At 47.6% G+C, this 23058-nt stretch overlaps 2 protein-coding genes across 2 annotated transcripts in view; one reads left to right on the top strand and one right to left on the bottom strand.

The window, feature by feature from the left end:
- Positions 1–675: 675 nt before the first annotated feature.
- Positions 676–22213, bottom strand: STK32A (serine/threonine kinase 32A). Its single transcript, XM_052689376.1, has 13 exons — positions 21720–22213; positions 19019–19202; positions 17610–17665; positions 16549–16700; positions 16297–16470; positions 13001–13038; positions 8491–8580; positions 6978–7075; positions 5475–5591; positions 4793–4918; positions 3659–3787; positions 2273–2337; positions 676–1999 (listed from the first exon to the last, which is right to left on the bottom strand). Exons 2-13 carry the CDS (start codon positions 19068–19070, stop codon positions 1909–1911), a joined length of 1188 nt encoding a protein of 395 aa, XP_052545336.1. The 5' UTR covers positions 19071–19202; positions 21720–22213; the 3' UTR covers positions 676–1908.
- The window catches only part of PPP2R2B (protein phosphatase 2 regulatory subunit Bbeta), an 87161-nt gene continuing 71397 nt past the window's right edge, over positions 7295–23058 (top strand). The window contains exon 1 of the mRNA XM_052689375.1: positions 7295–7385. Within this exon, the coding sequence (XP_052545335.1) occupies positions 7295–7385 (91 nt within the window). The remainder of the gene's footprint in view (positions 7386–23058) is intronic.

Below are 23058 nucleotides of genomic sequence, written 5' to 3'. Positions count from 1 at the left end.
GCAGCACCGGGGGACCAGTATGGATGCTGGGACAGCTTTGGGCAAAAGCAAAAGTATGAACAGAACAGCTTGGAGCTGGTGCTAGTGAGACTGTTGGCGTTGGCCATGCTGTCTCTGGCCGCTGCCTGGTGTGGCCGTTGCGGGCTGTGCCTGTCAGCTGCGTGGTGACGTGGCCCAGGCCTTCCCAGCTGAGGCTGATTGTGAGGCTGTGGACACCTGTGAGTTAATTGCTCTCCCTGTGTCAGGTGGTGTCCAACTGTGGGTCACTGCCTTCTCCAGGTTGCAAAGCATCCAAAAAAATGAGATTGTTTTTTACATATTAGATAAAATTGAGTGTCAATCTAAGCAGTGCTAAATAAATCCTTTTTTATTTTTTTTTTCCTGAAGTATTTGACCCTGAAATATTTATTTTTGCATGCCTGAAGCTCAGACAGGATGAGTCGTCTGTGCAGCAGTCCTCAAAGGGGCTGAGCCAGAATAGTTGTGCGGGGTCGGGATAACTGCTCATACTTGGAAGTTTTGTGAACTTCTGCTATGAAGTAATTAGAGATTTTTTGCTGCTGCCTGTTAGTGATTAAGCTGAGGCTGTGCCTCAGAGATTGTTTTGGAGATCTTTTGGGGAATTTTTAAAGGTGCAGCGTTCTCATACAACTTCTCCAGGGTTTTGGGTTTTTTTTGTGTGTGTCAGCTAGTACAGCAGCACTGATCTTTGTCCTAGCCAGGAGCAGGGCCAGTTCCCTTGTCTGGGTTTATGGTGTGTGAACCTCTCCTAGGTGGCTGTAGCCCAGTGCTTTGCAGGTGACAGGTATGGCTGTTGTCACAGCCTGCCTTTACTCAGCCCTCCCAGACCTATTCTGCCTTGCACTGCAAGTGACCTCAGAAGAAACAGTGGCTTTTGGTTACCTGGGAAGGAGTCTTTCATTTGCTGTCTGTTTTATTTGGATTTTTTTTTAATTAATCAGATTCAGCCAGAGGAGAGAGACAGGAAGGCACAGGGGATACAAGAACCCTTGGGCAAATGGGAGACAGACAGTTAATCACATGTTTATTATACTGCTGAGATAAGGAAAAATGTCAAATAAAGAGGTGAAAGGTTTGGTCTGCAAAAACATTTGAATAATAGCATAATACCTAGCATTTACCATAATAGAGATGCTTTGGTCAATCTCACTCTTGGCAAAGCCTGCACCAGGAGCACAGCTGTTGCTGCTTAAATCAAGTGTGAAGACAACAGCAGAGAGATGAAAAGTACGCATGCAAATTTACCTCTGATGTTGGAAGCCACGACCCATCAGACTCAGAAATTTGCAGCAGTTTAACATGTTTGTGAATGGCTTTTCAGGATGGCCTGGAGAAGCTCTGGGATGCTGCTCATGGGCTGTCACTGTATCACTTCCCTGTTCAGCTGTGTGCCTGCCTGGCTCTGCACCAGGTGGCTCTGCAAGCAGTGAGGAGTGGGAGCATGAATGGAACCTCACTGCCCTTGCCCATCTGGGGAAGAGGCTTGCTGCCAGCACCAGCCTTTCTGAGGATGTTTGCAGATCTCTGCAAGTTGAGGCTACTGCTGCGTGCCACTGACGGCGCCACAAGTCAGAGCAGTGTTTTCCACCTGGAAAAATCAGCTCCATGTAGGGACCATGCAGGAATCCTGGCCCAAAGAGCCAGGGCTCACAGCTGCAGATCCCACCATGACAAGGGCTGGTGGTGACGTTCTGCGGGTGGGTGCCTGGTACTCACTAGGCTGTGATACCAGCCGGCCAACCCCAGTGGAAGAGTGCTGAGCAGCTCACCCTTCTCACGCAGTCACATTGCTGCTGTCAGGGAAGGCAAAATCATGGGCTGCTTCTAGTGAATGGTGGCAAGCTGCAGGGGTGGTCCCAGAGCTTCCTGCTGCCAGGGCTGTGGTTCTCAGAGGTTGCTGTTCTGGCTGTCCTTGTGCATGCCTCTGCACTTGGCCAGCGCTGCTTGCTGCTGGATCTCGTTGTGCTGGTGTCTCACCCTAGGGCAGAGCAGGAGGCAGAGCTGTTGGTGGGGCTGGGGATGCCTGCAGGCTGCCCATTCGCACTGCCTGCCCCAGACCAGCTTCTCTAGGCACCTCCTTGCTGCTGGGGCAGCTGGCCCCAGAGACCCGGCCACGGCAGGGTTGTTATGGACAGGATGCCAGCCCGGCCTCAAACCAGCATTAGCAGCGTCGCTGCCCATCCATGTCCACTGGCCTGAAGCTTTTACTCTGCAACAGGATTTGGTACGCTGCCTTTTTATCAGTACTTACTTTTCTCTGTTGAAAACAATGAAGTCCCTCTGGAGTGTCTCTAGATGCTTTTGAAGATGGCAGGCCTTTCACATTTGAATAGAAAAAGATGAAGAAAAATTGAATAAATGCACAGTTGGCACAAAAAGATGTTGCAAGGGCATTTTCAAGGAGATACAGCAATATCTTTAGCTCCAAAGCAACACCAGCACAGCAGTTGGGAGAATGGTATTACAACTCTCCTCACATAGAACTCAGTAGGTATACAGGCTTCAAATTTTATGTTGGGTTTCCACAGGCATTTTTCTATTGCAGAAAAAGCTCAGACTTCAGAAGCATAAAACTGCTCATGCAGCAAAGCCTTCCAGGGCTCAGGTTTACCCCAAGAGCTCCTGCACCGTGCAGGAGGGAGGCAACAGCTCAGGACCTGTATCATGCTATTTCTTGTGGAAGGTCTACATGAAAGAAGCCATTCAGGCTCAGGTTGCTTGTGTTAACTGCATAGCTGTATGCCCAAACAAATGTATGACTCTTGTCTCAACACTGCAGTTTATCCAGACTCTTGCCATTGGGATGGAAAACAAGTGTTTGGCTCCAGTGCCAATGGAGGAGGCTGCAGGCTGGGAGTGCATGAGAAAGCCAAACCCTACGCAGGGCCAAGCCCTGAGAGCCCAATCCATCTTTAAGTACTGAAGATGTTCAACAGCACATCTGACCTTTAAATTACTTTATTACAGAAATGTTCAATAGTGAACAATTAGGGGCATGAAAAATAATGAAGCTTTACGAAAGCCAAAGCGCTCCTTATGATCTACAGAGGAAATTCTGGCACTGTGGAAGCCAGTAGGAATTTTGACATCGATTCCTGTGTAGGACAGTATCTCAAACTCAGGACCTGGCTAAGCTTGCCCTCTGATAACAGCTTGCATGTTCAAAGCACAGACTCTTCTCAGCTTACTGTTGGCCCTGGAAATGTTCTTTGTTTTCGCAGCACTTGAGACAGAACCAAAGAAAGAGTTCCTACCCAAAAAGGCTCTCCAGCACCATGAAACCTGCACAATGCTTCTGGAGTGTTTTGCATCTTAGAAACTCTTAATGCAATATTCCCATGTTACCATTCCCTCTTTCTAGAGGATGTTTCAGAGGAAATAAAATAGAAAGGTTTCTGCTAATACAAAACAGTAACAGCCTAACTGGAGGTTTGGAAAAGCAATAGTGTGTGTTGGTTGATGCACTGTGAGGGGTGCAGCTGGATGAGGGATGGGGGGATCTCTTGGGATTAAAGCTGGTCAGAAGGAAAAGAGACAGTCTGTCAAACAGGTTGCTGCAGTACTGCTAAGTGATAGTTGGCTTTCACACAGAATGAAAGCCTTCCTTCACCACACGCATGCACCTGCTTGCTCTTACCTGTGAGGAATTGCTTTTATTGATGTCTTTCTCCTTCTTAGCCAGGCGCTTCTTCTTCTTGTGAAGAGGTTTGGATTCCAGGATCATCTCTTCAAGTTCAAAGGTTGGGTCACAGTTCAGTCTTCCTTTCTGGAGGGGAGAGAAATGTTGTCTTAAGTGAGCAGTGCTGGTCATTAATTGGGCAGGTCTGGGATCTGGGTTTTGTAAAAAATGAACTAATTAGAACTGCACACATAGCTGGAACAGCTGCTGCACATCCGACATATTTCAGCACTTCCCTCAGCTGGGGGAGCGCTGTCAAGGTGTGTTTGCTCCCTTTACACTTACTACTTACATTTAACCCATTGGTTGCTTCAAAGTGACAGCCTCTGTTGAGGCCGTGCAGAATCCTGCATGATGAGTTTTGAAGCAATACACATACATCCACCACAGAAAACCACTGACAGAGGGGAAATACATGCAGTTAAATATTCATTCAGTTTAGCTCACCATTTGTTTGGTTGCAAGTGAAAAACGGCTGGAGCATCACTGCACAGAGCAGTCCTTGGATTATTTTCAAAGAGGGTTACGTTACCTCTGTGCTGCTTTAATTTGATTAAAAAAGAATCAGAATCTACCCTATTTGTTCTTTTCTTGTGAACAATGGACTTGTTAGGGAGAGTCACTTCAGGAAGAAACAGTTCTGTAATGGACAGTGATCTCCAGGCTGCTAACGAGCCCTCAGCTCATTATTTTTTGCATTAGGAGTGCTGGTCCTAAACAGGGCTGCTAAAGAAGGTGGTTCATTGGAGGATGGCTCAAAACAAACAGCATCCTGTATTTTATCTGCAGAGCCAATGGTGCTCATGCCCTGTAAGTCCACGTGTGTGCACAGAAACTTTGAGATTATTATAAACAGAGGGGATCACCTTTGGGGCGCCCATTCCTCGCAGTCACCACCCATTAACCTCATCAGATTCACCAGAAAGTGAAAATCGTGCTCTTGCCTGTCCTCCCCTGTGCTAAGGGCACCTACTGTTTTTATGGAAATGGTGAGATGTGCCCACTGTGATTTGGTTGAAGGCACAAGGACAGGATGCAGGCTGTGACGGGGACTGGGCACGTTAAGGACCTTTCAAACTTAACACTGCTCACCGTAGGAATGAATTCTGGCATTATCCTCTTCTGGAGAACAGCATTCCAGTTTACATCTGACAGATAGGGAAAGTCCTGGATATCTTTCAGCTGAGAAAAACGCTTATCAGGATTAGTCTCGAGCAACTGTAGCAAGAGTGAAAGGAAAGAGGTTAGAATGAAAACGGTGTGCCTGCTCAGACTCTCCCACAGACCTGCCCTCCCATCCTGACCACATGAAATGGCATAAATTTCATGGCATTGAGGGATTTCAATATTATCAGCATTTTTTTGCAAATCTTTTCATTATTGGAAAAAAACATAAAATGTTTATGCAAGTTTTTAGTCAAATTTGTGGACATATGTATCAGTACTTCTAAGTTACATCACTCCAGAGAGACGAAGTTGTAGGAGAAACCCTGGAAGTGAACGCTGTGTCCTCAGCAGAGATCCATCCTGGGCTGCCAACATGAGCACCATCACCATCAGCACAGAGAGCAGTGCTGTTGGCTGATGGCGACATTAACGAGCTCTGTCATTAAAAGCTGGCTGTTTGACATACAGCACTACCTGAAGGTCACCAGCACTGAGTCTGGATACAGTTTTCAGTGAATCTCCACCATTTCCCTCAAGGAAATGTCAGTGGGGCGCAGTGGAAGTGGATCCCAGCCCCGACGTGCTCCAATGCCACAGCAGCCCTCACCTTTTTGATCAGCATCACCATTTCCTCAGACCAAGCAGCAGGGTACATCACTGTAGCAGTCTTAAATACGTGAGCAATTTCATTTGTGGAAGTGTTGGAGCGAATATGATACGGCCTCTGTGAAAAGTGCAACAAGGAAAGTATTTTAGTGTATCTTTTCAGCTCCTTCAGAAATCTTTTCAGAGCAAGGCGGCTCCAAACAAAATCTCTAAGCACATTCCCCAACCCCCCCACTGAAATCTCTGCCTGTCAAGTCTTGAGCTCATCTGAAATAAGCACAGTAATAATGCCAGAGGACAGCAATGATGTCTGGGTGACAGATAGGAGCCATCAGTCAGTGTCCAGCTTTGTCTTCCTCAGCCTCGCCAGCGTTCCCAATGTTCCCGTAAGACGCCTCTGTGTTTTCAGTTCTTTGCTCATATTGGCTGTGACAGAAGGGAAATGGAGCGGGATTTTTCACGCCTCATGGAAAAGCGCCGTCCCAGCAAAGGCTGAGAGCCGCCGGTCCGGCACTGCAGGACGCTCTGCATGCGTGGCTGCGCGGCTGTCGGGCACCCGACCCTGAGCTGCCGGGCTGCATGCGGGGAAACAGCCACCTCCCAGCCCCTGCGTGGAGCAACCGCACTGCTGTGCTTGGATACTGCGTGCAATGGCAGAGTGCTGCTGGGAAGCATCTTTAACTCCCGGATTTCTACAGTGTGTGCGTGGGGAGCTGCTACAAGTGCATTTAAACAACACGGACACGATGTCAGATGCAACTGCGTGCATGGTGCCACCACACACAGGCACCGAAGGCACCTCGAGGTCCGCCCAGTGCCACTGCTGTCAGAGCTGCCACTGCTCACCGCTGTGCCGCGACCCCCTGAGTCCCTCACTATGTATCCACTGCTACCACCAAGTCAAAAATCCAATGCCATGGGCAGTCCTGCGATTAATTGAAATTTACAAATAGAAAATTCAGATTTGTATTAATATAAATATAAAAAGTCAGTTCAGACTGACATCCCCTTAATGTGTGCTGTCAAGATTGCTCACCCTCTGTTCTTCACATTTTTGTGAAAAATACTTTTAGGCTCCCTGCAAAAATTGGCTGCAGCATTTTTTAAAGGTGTTTTGCCCTCCTTTACCAAACGGAGCCTTCAGCCTCTCAAGGTTTTCAATCGCCTTTAGCTTAGAAGAATGTCATTCAAAAAATGGTATCCCACTTTTTACACAGCGCTTCCAAAGCACTGCTCTGATCAACTGCCTGCAAGTAAGGTCACCTGAGAAGCCCTCAGACAGAGCAAGGAGCTGCTGCAATGTGCTCTTCTGAATGGCAATGTGATCATAGCTGTGATCACAAAAGCTCTGATGAAGATTTAATTTCTGCTGCCCATGCTGTAATAAACCTTAGGGCCTAAAATCTGTCTCAGAACTTTCCTCCCTGTTACAAAGCATCAGCCCTTCCAACAGCATGCTTAAGGAAAGAGAGGGACAGAGGCATCAGCACTGTGTGCTCCGTACCCGGGCCCTGAGCAGCTCATAAGCAGTGATTCCAAGTGACCACCAGTCCACAGCAAAGGAATAGCCGATGGGTTTTGTAGAGTTAAACATCTCAGGTGCTGTGAAATACAGAAAAGAGATCATTCACATTGTTGCAATCCTGAGTTAAAAGCAGCAGTACAGAATGCTTGATCCAGTGACACAGAAAGCATCCCAGGGCACAAATCAGCAGATCACCTTGTAGCAGAAATGATGAGTTATGGGCTGAAGCAGTGATTGGGCACCTGGTGGGAAGGCAGGGCCAACCCGGGGGAGCTCAGCTATATGCAAGGTACTTGATGGAGGGGCTGGAACCAGGATCCACCTCTTCCCAGTCCAGAGGTGAGGGTGTTTCTCTGGAGTTCCCTGCAAACCTGAGGTCTTCTAAAGGTAAGCAGCATTTTGTGTGCGTGTGTGTTGCATTTGGGCTTGTCCTCGTTTGCTGTAGTCAAAGACTTAGCTACTCTGCTGTCAGTGCTCTCTGTTGTGTTATAGCATTACACACCCATTTCTGCTTTTACTTTGGAACAAGGGTACATGGCTGGTCTATTGGCCCCTTACTAAGGGGTGCAGGGTGCTACACAAGCTTGAAGCATGGGCTTGCTTGCACCATTTCATTTTTCAGTCTTTGTTAGGCCACACAGTAGCTGTCTCAGAGCAGCCACCAATGTGATGTGAATGTCTATATGAGAAATATAATCCAAATTATTTGCATTACAGAATGCTTTATGTAACTCCCCAAACCATGTAGAGGCTCTCCAGGCTCACTTTCCCGTATCACATAAAGCACCCAAAGTTCTGAGTTCTGGTGTGTTCAGGCACAATTTATCTGAGCAGAGTCTGAGAGCCACAACCTTTCAGGGCAGGTCAGCAATATGGAGTGGGCAGGGGCTGGAAGGCTCCTCCTCAGCCAATACATTTCCCTTCTAAGATGAAGGGAATAAAATACTGTAGTTATTTTCCTACAAGATGGGTAGGAAGAACTGCTCTGAATAAAATAAAACCAAACCCAAAGAGCAGCATTTTCCTTTTGTGCATTTGCTCCTCTTTACAGTGATTGCGCCAGGTGGTGTTGAGGTGGTCCTGATGAGAAGGAGCCTCCTTATCCCCCTCCCCAGGGCCTGATGTCTGCAGAAGCTTTGGGAAGGGCTTTGTGGGAGACTACACTGGTTTGTGAGAGTTTTGTTTTTAGTGTTAGCTGTATAGAAAGACTTCTGGGTGCTTTTGCTTCACTCAGAAGTGTCACGCCCCTGCTTTCTTCAATGCAAAGGCTTCTTGGTGTGACGTTTCCACCTGAGCTCCATTAGCATTCACCTGGTTTCTCTGTGGTTCATTTCCTGCATACTCCAGCCCTGATTTCTCCCAGGTACATCAGAGGTATTCTGCTCTATCAGCTGTGCTTGTGTGATGAGGAACTGGGGTGATGTTTTACCATGGTTATCGATTCAGGTCTGGAAGATGGCAGTTCAGGAGCACAGTGTTCGTTGGCTCTTACCCATGTACGGCTTTGTGCCAGCGATTGTGGTGACCTGTGTTTCTTTAGTCAGCATTGTGGCAATGTTGAAGTCGGTGATGTGCACGTGTCCTGGAAGGCAGAGATTGAAGTGTAAACAGATTTGCTTTAATTTCACAAAGAAATAACCCTCCATCAGAAGGTTATCAAAGTAAAGTATCCAATGCAAAGTAGTTTCCATGTGGAAATTTCTCATGCCAGAACTGATAGAAAGCATTTAGCTTATAGGCTGCTTATAACTGTATCTTGTTAGAGGAAATAACCCTTATTTATCCTCTAGCAGTGAAATATCGGTGTTTTCACAGTTGTCACTGTGCACTGTTTTCTGTCTTTGAATGTGCCCTTGTGATGTTTGTGAGCTCGTTTCAGTGGTGTTTGTTTTATCAAGGATTTCTTGGTGTTTTTGAGCATGGTTTCTGCTCAATGTGCTGCAATGTGTGCAACTATTGCCTGCAAACTGAGAAGGAAATGTGAAGATGAATGTGATAAGCAGGGATGAGAATAGAAACACCTCCACGGGGCTTGTGGCTGATTGGTTACTTTTTCTTTTTTGACAAGTACTTAATTTATTACTCCTTATTCCCTGAACTATCATGAGCAAACCCATGGAGTACAGCAGTGCAGGTAATCCATACGGGGCCGACTTCCCTGAAGTGAACTTCTTTGAACCTTAGAGGTTAACCTGGCCTAATTCTGCTGATTAAATGCTGGCTTCTTCCTGGTCTCGTGCATTTTCTCGTAAGGCAATGAACTACTTAATCTCTGACAGTGTTGGACTCATAATTAAATCCAGGGAACGCTGTGATGATGTTTTGCAGACACTGCCACAGGGGGTGGCTGAATTGCTGTTGTTTTCTTAACCACAGAGATCAAATGGAAGTGGTTTTTACTGATGGAGGTGCTGGGACAATATTCACTCGTGAATTTCAGCAGCTGGAAATTCATTGCTGCTTTACTTCATGAGTTAAAGTGGAATGTGGTTGTCCTTATGGCTAAAAATCTGTGCTTTGGCAGTGAACATATGCTGTCCTCTCTGGATGCCATAAAATATTGAAGCCAATCCTTACATTTGCACAGAAATTTTTTATGTGTGAGCAGTGACCAAATTTGCCTGCTGCAAATATCTGATCTAGCTGGAGAAAACAAGGGAACAGAAGTACAGTTCATTATTAGCTAGAAAATCCTGCATCACATCCTTGTTCTGCACGCAGCTTTCCAACAACACTGCATAGAGTGCAGGAGCTCTCTCTCCCCTGCCCTGAATCAGCCATGGTCAGAGCACAGCATGGGTGTGCAGGGCAGGCGGGCAGCCCACAGTACCATTGGTCTGGGATCATTCCTCAGCCGCTGAACTTCCAGCCCCATATCAGCATCTGGAAAAGACAAACTCATCCTCTGGCCCCCTCCCATGAGTGGTTGTCTGGTGTTTCAGCAGCTTCGTTTTCTGTCAGATTCAGCGGAAGCTGCGCACTGCTCACAGGACAGCCTGTCTGCCAGTTGTTCATTGGGGCAGACCTTTCTTCACTGCGTGCTCTGTGGGCTGTTAGTTCCACTGAGACACAAAACAGCTCCTTAACAGAGCTGTGGTGCTTCCAGGCTCCATTCTGAAGGAAGAAATGCAGAGGTCTTTCTGTGAGCCATGTGAACTGCTGGAAGACCCTGGGTGAGAGGCAAAGAATCTCTCGCATGCCGCAAGTTTGGAGCACGTCCCTCCTTGCTGCTGTCAGTGCTGTACAACATCAGTCAGGTCCTTGCTTCCTCCCTTCCTGTGAAGGAGTTGTGATCAGATCGCTGGGGAGTGCTTGAAAGGAAAGAATGATACAGGATTTTCTTGTCTTGAGATGTCCTCTACGTCCTTGTATTCTTTTCTTTTATCTCTCATTCCACTGTGTGGGGAGGTGTTTTGATAAATGTAAATCAGAGACTTAGTAAGAATTTGCTATTCCAAGCATAAATGTGCCCCTTCTCTGGATGCATCCTTTCAGTGATTCACTTCAAACAAACCACAAGTTTTTAAATGTTCCCACTTGGGAGCACATCAAACAACGGCATGGACAACAGGAAGGAGCTCTGTGCAGTGGGACTTCATGGAATGTAGTTGTGTTGAACTGCAGCTGTACAGGGCAGAGTGGACAGGTTGAGCAGACATAGCTGTTGGTGGACAGGAGGAGAGCACTGTGTGCTGCCGCGGAGTTTTCAAGTCAGACTCCAAGGCCTGTGTTCTCCTGATAGCTCAGCATCTCTAATTGCAGCTGGTGTCTGAGCAGCACAGCCAGAGCTGCACTCTGAGCACGTGTCCTTCCCCACATCTCCTCGTCTGCTGGGAAGTGGCACTTCCAAATCAAATCTTGGGTTCTGAGAGTGCAACGCTCCCCTGTGAGTACGCATGCAGAGCGGAGAAGGACTTTGTGCTCTGTGGTGAGCAAAGAAGTTTGCTGTTAAATGCAGCACTTCTGTTACTACATAATCCCTTTACCTTTCCAGAACACCTCTGAAGGAGGAAGGGAGAGAAAAACAAAGGCTTCTCTGAATTCAGCTAAGATTGTTTTAAAGAATATTAAGCACGTCAGGTATGTTGGTAACAATTTGCAGCAGGTGATACATGTCAGTGCGTAGTATCATGAGGCAGTGCACCATCAGCAATCTGAACCAGACTCCTCCACATAGCCAGAGATGTGCCAGGGCTCCTCTGCCCTGCCAGGCATTGGCACCAAAGCTGCACTGAGCTTTGCAACAGGCAAAACTGCATTTCTGTGCTGAACTACAGGAGGGTGAAGGGTGACAACAGAAGGTGGCACATTACTGCTGAAGGGCTGAGCTGGGAGCATGGGGATAATGGGGGCAAAAGGCTGCAGCTGGACTGCTGAAGGTTTCTAGGTGCCTCATGTTTGGAGAGCCCTGATCTCAGTGAAGAACCATGGTTAGTAAACAGCGTGCATTTTTTGATAACAGCACAGAATGCCTGGTGAAGGAGGAGGGAGAATGAGGTTCTTCAGCTTTGTTCCATGAGTAAGAACAAGCAGAATCTGTGAGGCTAGGTGGAGATAAATGTGCCCTAATAATATATACACAGGGGACAGAAAAATCTGTTTCCCCTTACAGTTTTCTATATGCACAAGAGGATGCATTTTTAGCTGAAGATGCAAGAGGAAAAGAAATGGCTTCAGTGTCCTTATGGCCATGCTTCTAAGGCCACGTTCGCCAGAAATAACTCTGAAACCTCTACAACAGACACTTAAAACACCACAGTGATAGAGAACAGGCTCAAAAATCATCCCAAATTGCAGTCATAATGGAGGACTGCAGGTGATCTGTAATGGAAGCCTGTAGGTGCCACACTGCGAAGCTGCAGATCGCACAGTGCCTTCCTGCCCTGCCTTCCTCTATGCAAGGATGCTGACCTACATTCCTGTGGTCCTGCAGTGCCTGGAGTCACAGCGCTGCTCGGAGAGTAGCCCTGGGCATCTGGCCCTGTGTGGGCACTGCGTGGCTGGGCAGTGCTGGTCCCCTGTTTGCTGTGCTGCAGTTCCTCCATAAATAAACTGGTGCTTTGAGAGCGGAGGCCATGGGCAAACTGGGAGCCTGGGCTTGGATGCAGGGGAGCCTGGTTACGTGTGAGAACAGCAGTGATTCTTCAGGATGTCAGCATCAGTGTTGAAACCCCTGCAGTGATAACGCACTCAGATACGCCTTGCTCCTTTGCTGGCACTTGCTCCTGAAATAGCTTTACTGGAGCTGTTAATGAAGATTTCTCACAAGACACTATATGTATTTCCAGAAAATATTGAAATACTAATTTCTTTTTTAATGACTTAAAAACTAATCAGTGTCAGAACAGCTCTTCAGTGGAGCAAATTTGCCAGGGTAAAACCAAATGTATTCAGTGATGGAACAGGACTATAGTTAGGAAAATGTATAGCTCTCTCTCTCTATGTAGTGCATCCAGGCCTAAGTCCTCTTCAGAGCTTCCTCCCCAAGATAACAGCTCAAGAAAGAAGAAATATGTGAATGAAGATGTTCTGTGCAACTGTAACACGTTCTGTTTATGCGCATAAGTTACACACAGCTGTGCTTACACTTCTGCTCGGATTACTACATTCTGGGTATATTGAAAGCAACTGCAGAGGCTTTGAAATGAGAACTGCTTGGAAGCTGAGTCCAAACAGCACAGAATACATCTGACCTGCAACGCCCTCCAGAAATGCCACTGAATCAGTCTACAGCAGAGTTGATTAAACACCAATATAACCCCAGGAAATTGCCCAGCCGTGTGGGATGCACAGTGCTCTGAGTGCACCCAGTGCTGCTCCTCTAAAAGAAGTCATCATCATCCCAAGCACAGAAGGGCAATAATGCTCCAGACTGCTTGTGGACCAAAAAAGAAAGCAACACAAACTGAGGAAAGCTGTGAGCACTGAGAACTCAGCACAGGTTTACTGTTTCTATCCCTGCTTTCATACATATGAATGACTAGGGGATAAGCGGCACTTACCGTGCTCGTCCAGCAAGATGTTGTCAGGCTTGATGTCCCTAAGAGAGAAGGAAACAGCCATTCAGCTGGGGATGTGGCGTGAAGCAACGCTGCGGGAGATTTCTGAGTAACCAAGCTGTAGGCTGTAGAGGGAATTACACCTTAGAAAAATCTTTTGTTGGAGTTCTTCAGCTCTGATGTTTCTGCAGGGTTTGATTTCAGCACAGGAAAACAGCTTCTCAAGCAGCAAAAGCAGAAATAGAGGTAGAGGTGTGACTGCCAGGGCCAGCAGCACCCGGATTCTCCAACCACAGTGTCAAAAGCTGCTTTTTACCTTTTTTGTCACTTCATACTCTATCTCAATATAATACTCTATGGAAGTTGTTTGCTGTTTACCCAGTAAAAATCACATGTTGGATTGAAGCAGACAAATGGCGTCCATTGTTGCTCTTATTCTTTTGGCATCACTGGAGCCATTCAGCTGCAGGTGGAACATCAGAGTGGCACAACAAGGAAAGTGTTTGTGCGCCTTAATGGCACACAATGGAGTTTCTGCAATGAGGGACAAAAGGTGCAAAAGCAGGAAGGCTCTCTAAAAAAAGTGTGCTTTGTATTACAGGAACAAAAATTACAAAATCAGAATTGCATTCATTTAAATGCTTGCCAAATTTCTATCTTTGGCTTTTAATATGTAGACCCTACAGAAAGTAGAACAGATGTTCTGATGCTCTGATTAGGATTTTATTGATTAATGCTTTCATTTTCTTCAGAAGGATAAAAGTCACCCATGCTGCTGCTTATAAACTTCTTTCCTCCAGGCTACTGAGAAATTGACACAGCAGGGAAATTCATCACCACTGCATCTGATGCATCTCAGTTACCAACTGTGGGCACACTAACAATTACCTCACCCTTGGGGTAACAGCAGGGAGCGTGAGGGGCATCAAAGGTTGGAGAAGAAAAATACAAAGTGAGGAGAAAAAGGATGAACAAAATACGGCTTGTGCTCTGCAGCACAAAGTGACAGTGATTGTAATAACAAATTGTGAAAACAGCCCCATCCCGTAAGGGAGAAATGGAAGGAATAACCCTAAGAGGAACCTGTTCTCTGTGGAAGTGCTGCAGAGAACCCCGCTTCCAGTCCATGAGAATGTGGCCTGCTTTCTCTGTCTGCTACTAAGAGAACAGTGAATGGAAATGAGTAAATGTCATTTATTTTGATTAGAGGAGCTGCAGATGCCTGGCTGAGCTCATCCCTGCCGTGAGCTCTGGAAACAAACTGGTTCCTGCAGGCTTTGTTCCTGAACAAAAGAGCAACAAAGCCCTGTAGCAAAGCTGTAATAAAAGGCGTTCCATTGAAGGGAGATGTACACCTGATACACCTCCTGAGTGCGCCTGAATGGCTTTACAAGATATTAGCTGCTCTTAATGACCTAATTACACCAGCACCCATTGCCTGCTCTCACACTGAGCCAGCACAGCTCTGGGCACTGTGGGAGGTGCGGAGTGGGGGCAGCACAGCGATGCCCTGGGTGTGCAGATGCTGCACAGGGCACGGTGAGGAGGGAGCAGCTTTCAGCCTTTACAACTGCAAAAGGTACACTTTGACCTCACCTGGCCATCTGTGATCCAGGAGAGAACATATATCTGATTACCACATAGCAGCTTTCAGTCCTCTGCAATCCTGCTCCTCCTGGGCTGAGCACAGACCTTTCCTAGCCTGAAAAGGTTAACAGCCATTTCCTACCTTTCTGTGTACAGAGAGAAATAACTGAAGGCATCGCTCTGCTGTCTGCACACAGCGCTGTTCAGACAATGAGAACAGTTGTTTGCGTCTCTCCTGCCATTCCCAGCCATTCCCAGCTGTGGATGTTGCACTCCTCAGCTGAGTCCCTTTACCTGATACTGTCCCGCTGAGATACAGCGTTTATTAAATCTCTTGCAAATTTTGCAGCTCGCTGTACATTTCGTGGAACCATTGTACTGTGATACTGTACTGCATACAGCTGCTTGAAATACGCCTTGTGGATCAGACTCAGCCTTTGGGGACCTGTCCTTGGACACATGTGCACTCCACCTCCACAATCCAACCTGTATTTGCAGAGAACCCTCTGGGAAATCGCAGCAGCTTTGCCCCCAGGCTCTTCCATGTGTATCTGCAACTGGAGTGGGTGCTGGGGCACTGCACAGCTATGCTGGCATCCCCATGCCCAGAACAGGGACCATCAATTCCCAGTTACCTCTCACCTTTACCAGGTGCAGTTTGTTTCCTGAACAGACTTTTCCTCAGATCATAAATTGTGCAGCTCTTCCTGCCCACAAGCCCTGGAAATGCCACTGATTGCAACACATTTCTGGTAGAGAAGATTTCCTCCTTGTGCTTCTCTTGTACCCATGTCTGACATGATTTATTTAGACCAAGCCTGCAGCACAAAGATTTGCTCCTGGCTGCCCAGGACAAAGGCAGCTCAGTGTGCGCTTCCCAATGTTTAATTCATGCTCATCCATTATTGGGTGACTCAGGCAGGTGTGGGGTGGAGGCACAGCTCAGTGCCCGCTGTCTCTCCGCTGCACGCAGTGCTGGAGCAGAGCAGGGTGCCGGCTGCTTGCCAAGGTCAGGGTACCGTGGGGCAGAAATCTATGCAGGTATTCATACAAACAAAGAAGGACTCATGCAAACAATCCAAGAGGGATGAAAAATAAGACTCTGAGAAACTGGCAGCTGTATGTAAGGAAGCCTGTCTCATAAGAAAGAAGAGCAAAATCTTTTTGGTCCGCTGGGGTTCTCTGCAAATGAGGAGGGCCCACCGGAGCATGGAGGCAACCTTTCTGCTTTCACACATCAGGAATGGCAGGTGTATGCTCCTGGACAGAAGCAAGTGCTCATCAGCCTTAAATAGTGCATTCCTTCTTTTGCTAACCACCAGGATCATGTCAACCCTAAATTTGTGCCATGCTTTATTTTTTACACCTCACAAGAATGCTGTCTCTGGGATTATAAATGTGATAATTTTCTGCCCTCGCCCTGTTTTTTAACCCATTCTAACTCCATCCCTGCTGACGCCCTAGTTAGCCAACGCTGAGCCAAAAGTCTTGGACCTCTGAGGTTTACATCACTTAATAAATCAGGAATGGGAAATGTCACACGAGAGAAATGCTTTTCTCTGAAAAATGTACACCGTTTTACACAAAAGCCAATGTGCGTGGGGGAGTTTGTTTAGCTCTGAAGGTTCTGCTTGTCCTATCAAATCATGGAGGAAAAATCAGCCCCTTCTGCAGCCCACGAATTCCACCCGCCTATGGAGGACCCAGCTGACCTGTGGATGATGTGTCTGCTCTGGAGGTAGTCGAGGGCCAACACCAGCTCACAGATGAACAGTTTCACAGTGCCTTCCTGGAATCGCACGTTCTGTTGGAGGTGGTACCGCAGGTCCCCTCCGAGCAGCAAGTCTACCACCATGAACATGTCCTCTTCGTCTTGGAATGAGTACCTGCCACGGCATAAACATGCTCAGAGGTTTCTCTAGCTAACAACAGACTTACCAGGGAGCAAAGGAGAAATGCCTTACCAGAGATTAACCAGGAAGGGGTGTTCCAGGCCTTGCATGATCTGCAACTCCTTAAAGACATTCCTCACTTCATTACGCTCCACACACTTCTGCTTGTTCATGTATTTCATGGCATACATTTTCTTGGTGTCATTCTTTTGTACAACACAGACCTAAACGAGTAAATGAGTGATCCATCAGAGATGATTTGCCAACAAATCAACGCAGATGAAGCATGGCCTCTGGGTGTCTTTCACAGAGCCCCTCAGCCAAGTCCAGCTCCATGTGCTGCTCTGCAGCTCAGACATTGCCACTGAGAACCTCAGCGAACACCTCATCCCATGTTCTCCCAGAGGACAGTTTTTGCTGTGGGAGGATGAGGGGAAGGAACGTATCAGTGAAAAACTGAGTCTGTGAGTGTGCAAAACCAAATATTTAGGGTTTTTCCTCCTTTCTCTCTCCAGATTTCTTTCCATGACAGTTTGGGGATGAATTTGCAAAGTTTTATCAACCTTTTTTGTTTTTCCACCCACAAGCCTTTCTCTCACTCTGTACATGAGGCACATCTCAGTTATGGGATCTGCGTGCCCTCATGAAAAGGGGAAATGACCTTTGAAATTTCTGCTAACATCTAAACCCATGAAATTTCATAACAATAAAAATAAAACTGATGTGACTGTAATGTGATGCTTAATAGCAAACACTGTTTCACAGACAGATGTTCCCTTAAAAAGATACCACCAAGGCTTTTATGTGGGTGTAGCCCTTTGCTAAATACGTATCATGATATTCAGTGTTTTGCTGCAGAAACTTGGGAGATGTTTATCCAGAAACACAGACAATTCAGGCCGTTTGATTTATCAGTTTTGTGTTAACCTCCTGTAATATCGTTTGTGGTTATGGAGTGGATGAAGAATTGGCTCTGATTCTTTCTTGACCAGCTTGATGAGCTGATGCTCAGTAGATCTCACTGACAGTGCAGCATTTTTTCTTCTCTTTGCTCTCATTAAAGCCTCTCTAATTTCCCCCTCTCTCCGTTGTTTCCAGCTCTCCCAATGCTGATTCACTCACACACTACTTACTTTTCCAAAGCTGCCCTTCCCAATCGCTCGCAGTATCTCAAAATGGTCGAAGGTGACTGCAAGAAACAGCAAACATTCAAATGCAAAATGGCTGAGCAGCAGTTGGATGAAGTTATTTCTAATTCTTCACAAGAGAAAAAAACCTGAAGTGTCCTCCAGCATCTTCCTGTTGTTTTTGAAGACATGGGGTTGTTTAAAATTTGGGGTTTAGCAGATTTTTCTTTCCAACCCTTCTGCCCATTCAAAGAACAGCACCTGCGCAGGTCGCTGTGTTGCTCCAGAGGGCATTTATTCCTCAGCCATAGGAGCTGATACGGCACAAAGCACCTTGAACCAGGCAGGACTCAGCAGAGGGAGCAGACAAGGAAAATCAGATTAGTTTCCATCTCACAGCCTGGACACAGCACCCTGAGGAAGGTGGTCAGGAAAGAGAGAAGTGTCAGCCACCTGAGTTAGCACAAGCAGTGTTCATGAAAGAAGATGCCACTATTCGACATTGGATGTGCCAGGAATGAGATCTCCAGGAAGGCCTCACACCACTGATGTTTTTTCTCCCTCGTGTCTCTATCAGCTGTGCCAGTAAACTTCAGTACAGAGGAATCCTGATCAGATCTGCCCTAACTGCCCTTCCCCACATGTGTAGCACTCAGCATTTCGTTGGGCCTGATAAACATCACACATTTTCTATGAAGCATTGGAACAAACTGAGAATTTCACTCGGGAAGAATTTCGACTGTTCATTTTTAACAATTCAAGATTGTTCAATATTTGATTGGCATTCTTCTCTGTGTAAGAACAGTTTATGAGTCATCTAAGTTCTCATCTTTTGTTTGTATTTTATTTGTATTATCTATGCACTTTGTTACTGTACTCATGGGAAAGCCCATATGGAAGTTAATGAGCTCAGTCATGCAGCAGGAACTATATTTATGGAATGATCCTTAAGTGCCACCTCTACCATTTGGCAGCAGCAAAACCAGCCTGCGTGGCTGCTCTCAGTGCCCCTCCTGCTGGGGCTGTCGGCCCAGCTCTGCAGCAGTTCTCCCACCGAACCTAAAGCTCTGAAGGACACACATCGCCGGGCTCTTCTGCTACTCCTCATCCCACTCCTTGAGCTGTGCTCCAAACAAACCTTCCTTCCTGCAGAACAGCAGTTTCTTCCCTGCTCTCAGACTGCCTGGTAGCGTCCCCAGGCGTCTCAAAGCCCCCCCAATTGTGCCCCCATCCTGTGCTCAGCTCGTGGCCACCGACAGCGGGCCCCAAGGCGCGGGGCTGCAGCACGCCTGACGCTGCTGTGCCTCGCTGGGGTGCCCGGAGCTGGGGTGACTCCTAGCCGTGCTGCCCTCAGGATATTCTATGCGGACTTCGCAGCTTCAGACACCAACCGCTCTGCAGAGCGGAGCTCTTACCTTCTTCATTCTCACCGAAGGGCAGCGACTTGCTGGAGGTGTTTGCTCCCATGCTGCCTCCCGCCCAGAATCAGCTCTCCCGCTCCTCCCCCTGACGTTTCTCCTACGAGCCAGGCGTGTGCGGGGCTGTCATCCCGTGGGTCACTGCTGGCGGGCCCGCGGTGTGGTGCTCTGCTGGTGCATCCTGGGGAAAACAAGAGGCCAAATGTGTCACCACTGAGGTTTGAGAAACACTTCGCAGCCCATACATTTCCTACTGAACACTGAGAGCTCTGGGGACAAAACTGAGAATCAGAAAAAGCACAGCAAAACGGACCTGAGCAGAGAAACTCAGGAAAAGTGTAACCTTGCCTCCTTGACCAGAGCAGCTGCCTGCTGAGTGAGGTGAGGTACAGAGACCAGCAGGGCAGCGGCCTGAGGGCGTGCCTTGTGTTTGCAGCATCATCTAACACACGGAGCTTTGCAGCCCTGGTGCTGTTATGACCAATTTAGAGATGATAAAGCATGACTAACCGTAGCGATGTCAGTATACAAAATAAATGACTTGGATACATGAAATCAGAAAGGCATTTTTGACCAAGAAGGTCGCAAGAAGTTTTAACAACTGTACAAGGAACTCAGTGTCCACCTTTTGATTTAAACGGCACAGGTTTTAATTTCCCAATTCTCCCCCAGACATCTCTGAAAACTGGAGCACATGGTTCTTGTAGTTCAGTGACATTAAAGATTGCTTTCACAGACTTATGTGGGCGCAGTGGCAGCTTTGATTTTTAAAGCATTTACATGAGAGTGATCTTTATATGCTTGCTTTGCTATGGACATCCATGTGAAGCACACAGCATTTATTTCTGCTTGTAAGCCTGTAAAAGATTGAAATGAAGGAGCAGCAATGCAGCACAATCTGGACTTTGTCCAACCTGGAGTACTTTCCAAGACATTCACATTTCCATTGAACATCAGGGTGCAATGCAGCTTATTCATTTTTTCTCAGATGTACGCTCTGGAAACACTGAGCAGCTTTGCTTTTTTGCCTGATAGTAACAAAATCGTGCCAATGATACACAAAGGAAGAGATCATCCAAAAAAGTGTTGGAGAAAAGGTAATTATTTGCACCATGCAAGGAATGAGGGCTGCCATTGATTCCACACACCAACTCAGCTCCTCCCCAGTGAACTTCAGCTTTATCTCTGCTGCTCAGCCGGGAGCTCAGCTCCAGCCTCGTGCCCTGGGTCAGATCAGCGACCTTAAGCAAGTGCCGAAGCTGGTCTGAAATTTAAAGCTACCTCTGTATTCATGGATCTTCCTGCACTGCTCTGCAGGGATGCAAAATCCATCCCCATCATTGCAGTCCTGGGAGTCCATCCGCGGCTCAGCCACACGCTGCATGCAGCAGGGTTTGCCACGCCTCGGTCAGATGGAGCTGAGAGGTCCCCCAGCACTCCCCACATCTCCTCAGCACTCCCAGGGGCATCTCGAACAAAGCAGATGCAGCTCACAGGGTGTTTTACAAAGCCGAATGCAGCCCACCGTCCTACTGTGGCTCAGACAGCGCTCTCGATTTGTAGCAAAGGTCAGGGAAGCTCACAGTTCACAACCCTCCTCCCCCTCCAAAAAGCAGTTTTTAAAGAAGGTGAATTCTTGACTTCTCGCCTGAAATGTGATCAAACAATAAAGCAAACAAAGCAGCAGATGTTTATGATACCCCTCAGTGGAACAAACAGTGCCATCAGTCTGGAACAAAATTACGCAAGCACATCTTTCCAAGCTCCAAAACTTGTGCTTCAAAGTAAAAATACACCTTGAGAAATAAAAGCCACAGGTCAGTTCTGCACACAGATGCTTCTACATCAGAGATCACATCGGTGGCACGAAGGTTGTCTGCTCTGGGAGGTTTGCTTGTGAAGGAGTCTGTAGCTTAATTTGTTTTTGAAAATACATTGATCTAAAAGCTTTGGGGAAGGGCTACAGGTATTCCTCAGAGCTAAGTGGTCTGGATAGCAGTTACTAGGATTTGTATCTTTATAAGAGGTACTCAATATATACATACTCAACAATGATAAATCTTTTCCTATTTCACAATGCAAATTCACTGAATGATTAAAATCATCATTTTCATTAACGCCTTCATGTTTTGTTCTCGGAGCACTCGTGGCTCTGCAGGCAGAGTGGCAGCAGCTCTGTTTATCAGGGAGCAGGCAGTTTCACTCAGATACAGCCATCACTGTCAGGCAGCTACTGAGCTTCCTCTGAAGAGGACCACTGGTGGGGATCCAGGAATTATTTCTCTCATCACCACTCGATTGCCAAAGTGGTGGGATGCTGCTGTTCTGTTGAACAGACGGAACTGTGCAGTAACGTTACAACATGCTATTACTTCAGTACTGACATCTCTGTCCCACAGAAACTAAAGATTATTTGGAACACTTGAGCAGCTGCAGGGAAGTTCGGAGGAGGAAAGCAGATATTGCTCAGTGTCATCTTTGTTTCTTGCCCTGTTGCAGCCCTTCACCTTGTAGCACAACTACCCTACTGCAGAAAGTGACCAAGTTAATGGTCACATGGAAAAAAGAAAATATTGCAAGCTGCAGAACCGCACGGGAGACCCCATACAGAACTTAAGGGAAGATAGCGGGGGACACAGAGCAATGCTGAAGCAGACCCGTCAGGAGCCCCAGAGATAAAGCGAAAGAAAGCGCTTACCTCGCGGGAGGGGAGGAAGCGGCAGCGAGACGGAGCGGCAGAGCGGCTGCAGCTGCGAGGAGGCGAATGGTGCCGCGAGAGGATGCGCTGGGATGCGCTGGGATGCGCTGGGTTGGGTCCCCGCCCCTGGCAGGGGAGCTGCGGGGGGTGGGGAGGCCGAGCCCAGCGGGGCGCGGGGCTGCGGGTGCGGCGCCGGGATCGGCGCGGAGCGATTTGGCAGCGGGGCGCGGTGCGGAGCTCCGCCGGCACGGCGCGGCTTTTGTCCTCTTCCCAGATCAGCAGTTTTCAGCCGCTCTGCGCGTGGCGTTTCCTGCCACGACAGAAGGACGATCCGGTCGTCCGCCACAATGGAAAACGTTTTGACAATTCGAGATGTGTTTGCAAACTGTTCCCTTTGTTGCTGCCTGTCTGGGTTTTATTTCTTTTTAACTCGTGCAGTGCCAGAGATTTTTACTGCTTTTATTACGAGAAGGTCCGGGGTTCCATCCCACTCAGGTAGGTGCACTACATCGCAAAGCAAGGATCTGTCCTCTTCGAGAAGGGATTGGCCCCTCAAGGCGCTGATGCTCCATTACTTCTCTAGTTTCGAGCACTGCCCACTTCCCGTGCTTTGCGTGATTTGGTGGGACTTCACGGTGTGAAGGTGAGCAGAACCCTGTCAGAGACAGCCTGTGTTACTCTGCTCGTGGCATTGCCGAGTCCTGGTGGCACCTCTGTCTGTTCTTCCAAACTCGTTCCTATCTGAAAGACTCCTGTAAAAGTGCAGAGACTACATTTCTTGTCCTTTTGCTCGTGTTCTTTAGGTACTGACTTCTCCCTCATTCACAAGATCTTGGCATGTGCTCGTACCCCTGGGGCTCCCAGGGAGAGCAGCTCTTCCTCCAGGGCAGCTGAAAACGTCAGAGTGATTAATCCAAATTTAACTGCCTTCATTTGTTACTTGGAGAAGAACCAACGAGCTGAAACACATATTGGGCTCGCCTGAAACGATCTGAATTTTAGAGAAATGCACAAAATCAGATTGGCTCATAGATGAGCACAAGGGCTGAAAAAGAAAGCAGAGCTGCGTGCAGCGGTGCGGCTCCCATCCGCCACTGAGCAGCGGAGGGCACTGCTCGTCTGCCCCTGCAGAGAGATGAAACAGGATTGATTTTCCATAGGAAACAGGGAGCCCAATCTCTTCTAGGTGAGACTGCGTTTAATCTCCATTAAGAGAAGGCACATTCAAAAAAATAACAATTTCCTCCCCCCTTCCCCAGTTTGCTTCAGACTGAGCTCTCTTTGAGGAGTCAGAACTGCGAGGCGGGCAGCTCGGAGCCGCGGCTCTCCGGTGCCGCCC

This window comes from Tympanuchus pallidicinctus, unplaced genomic scaffold (genome assembly GCF_026119805.1).
Source record: "Tympanuchus pallidicinctus isolate F22 unplaced genomic scaffold, pur_lepc_1.0 scaffold25, whole genome shotgun sequence".
Lineage (NCBI taxonomy): Eukaryota > Metazoa > Chordata > Aves > Galliformes > Phasianidae > Tympanuchus > Tympanuchus pallidicinctus.
This window is presented reverse-complemented; position numbering and strand designations above follow the sequence as displayed.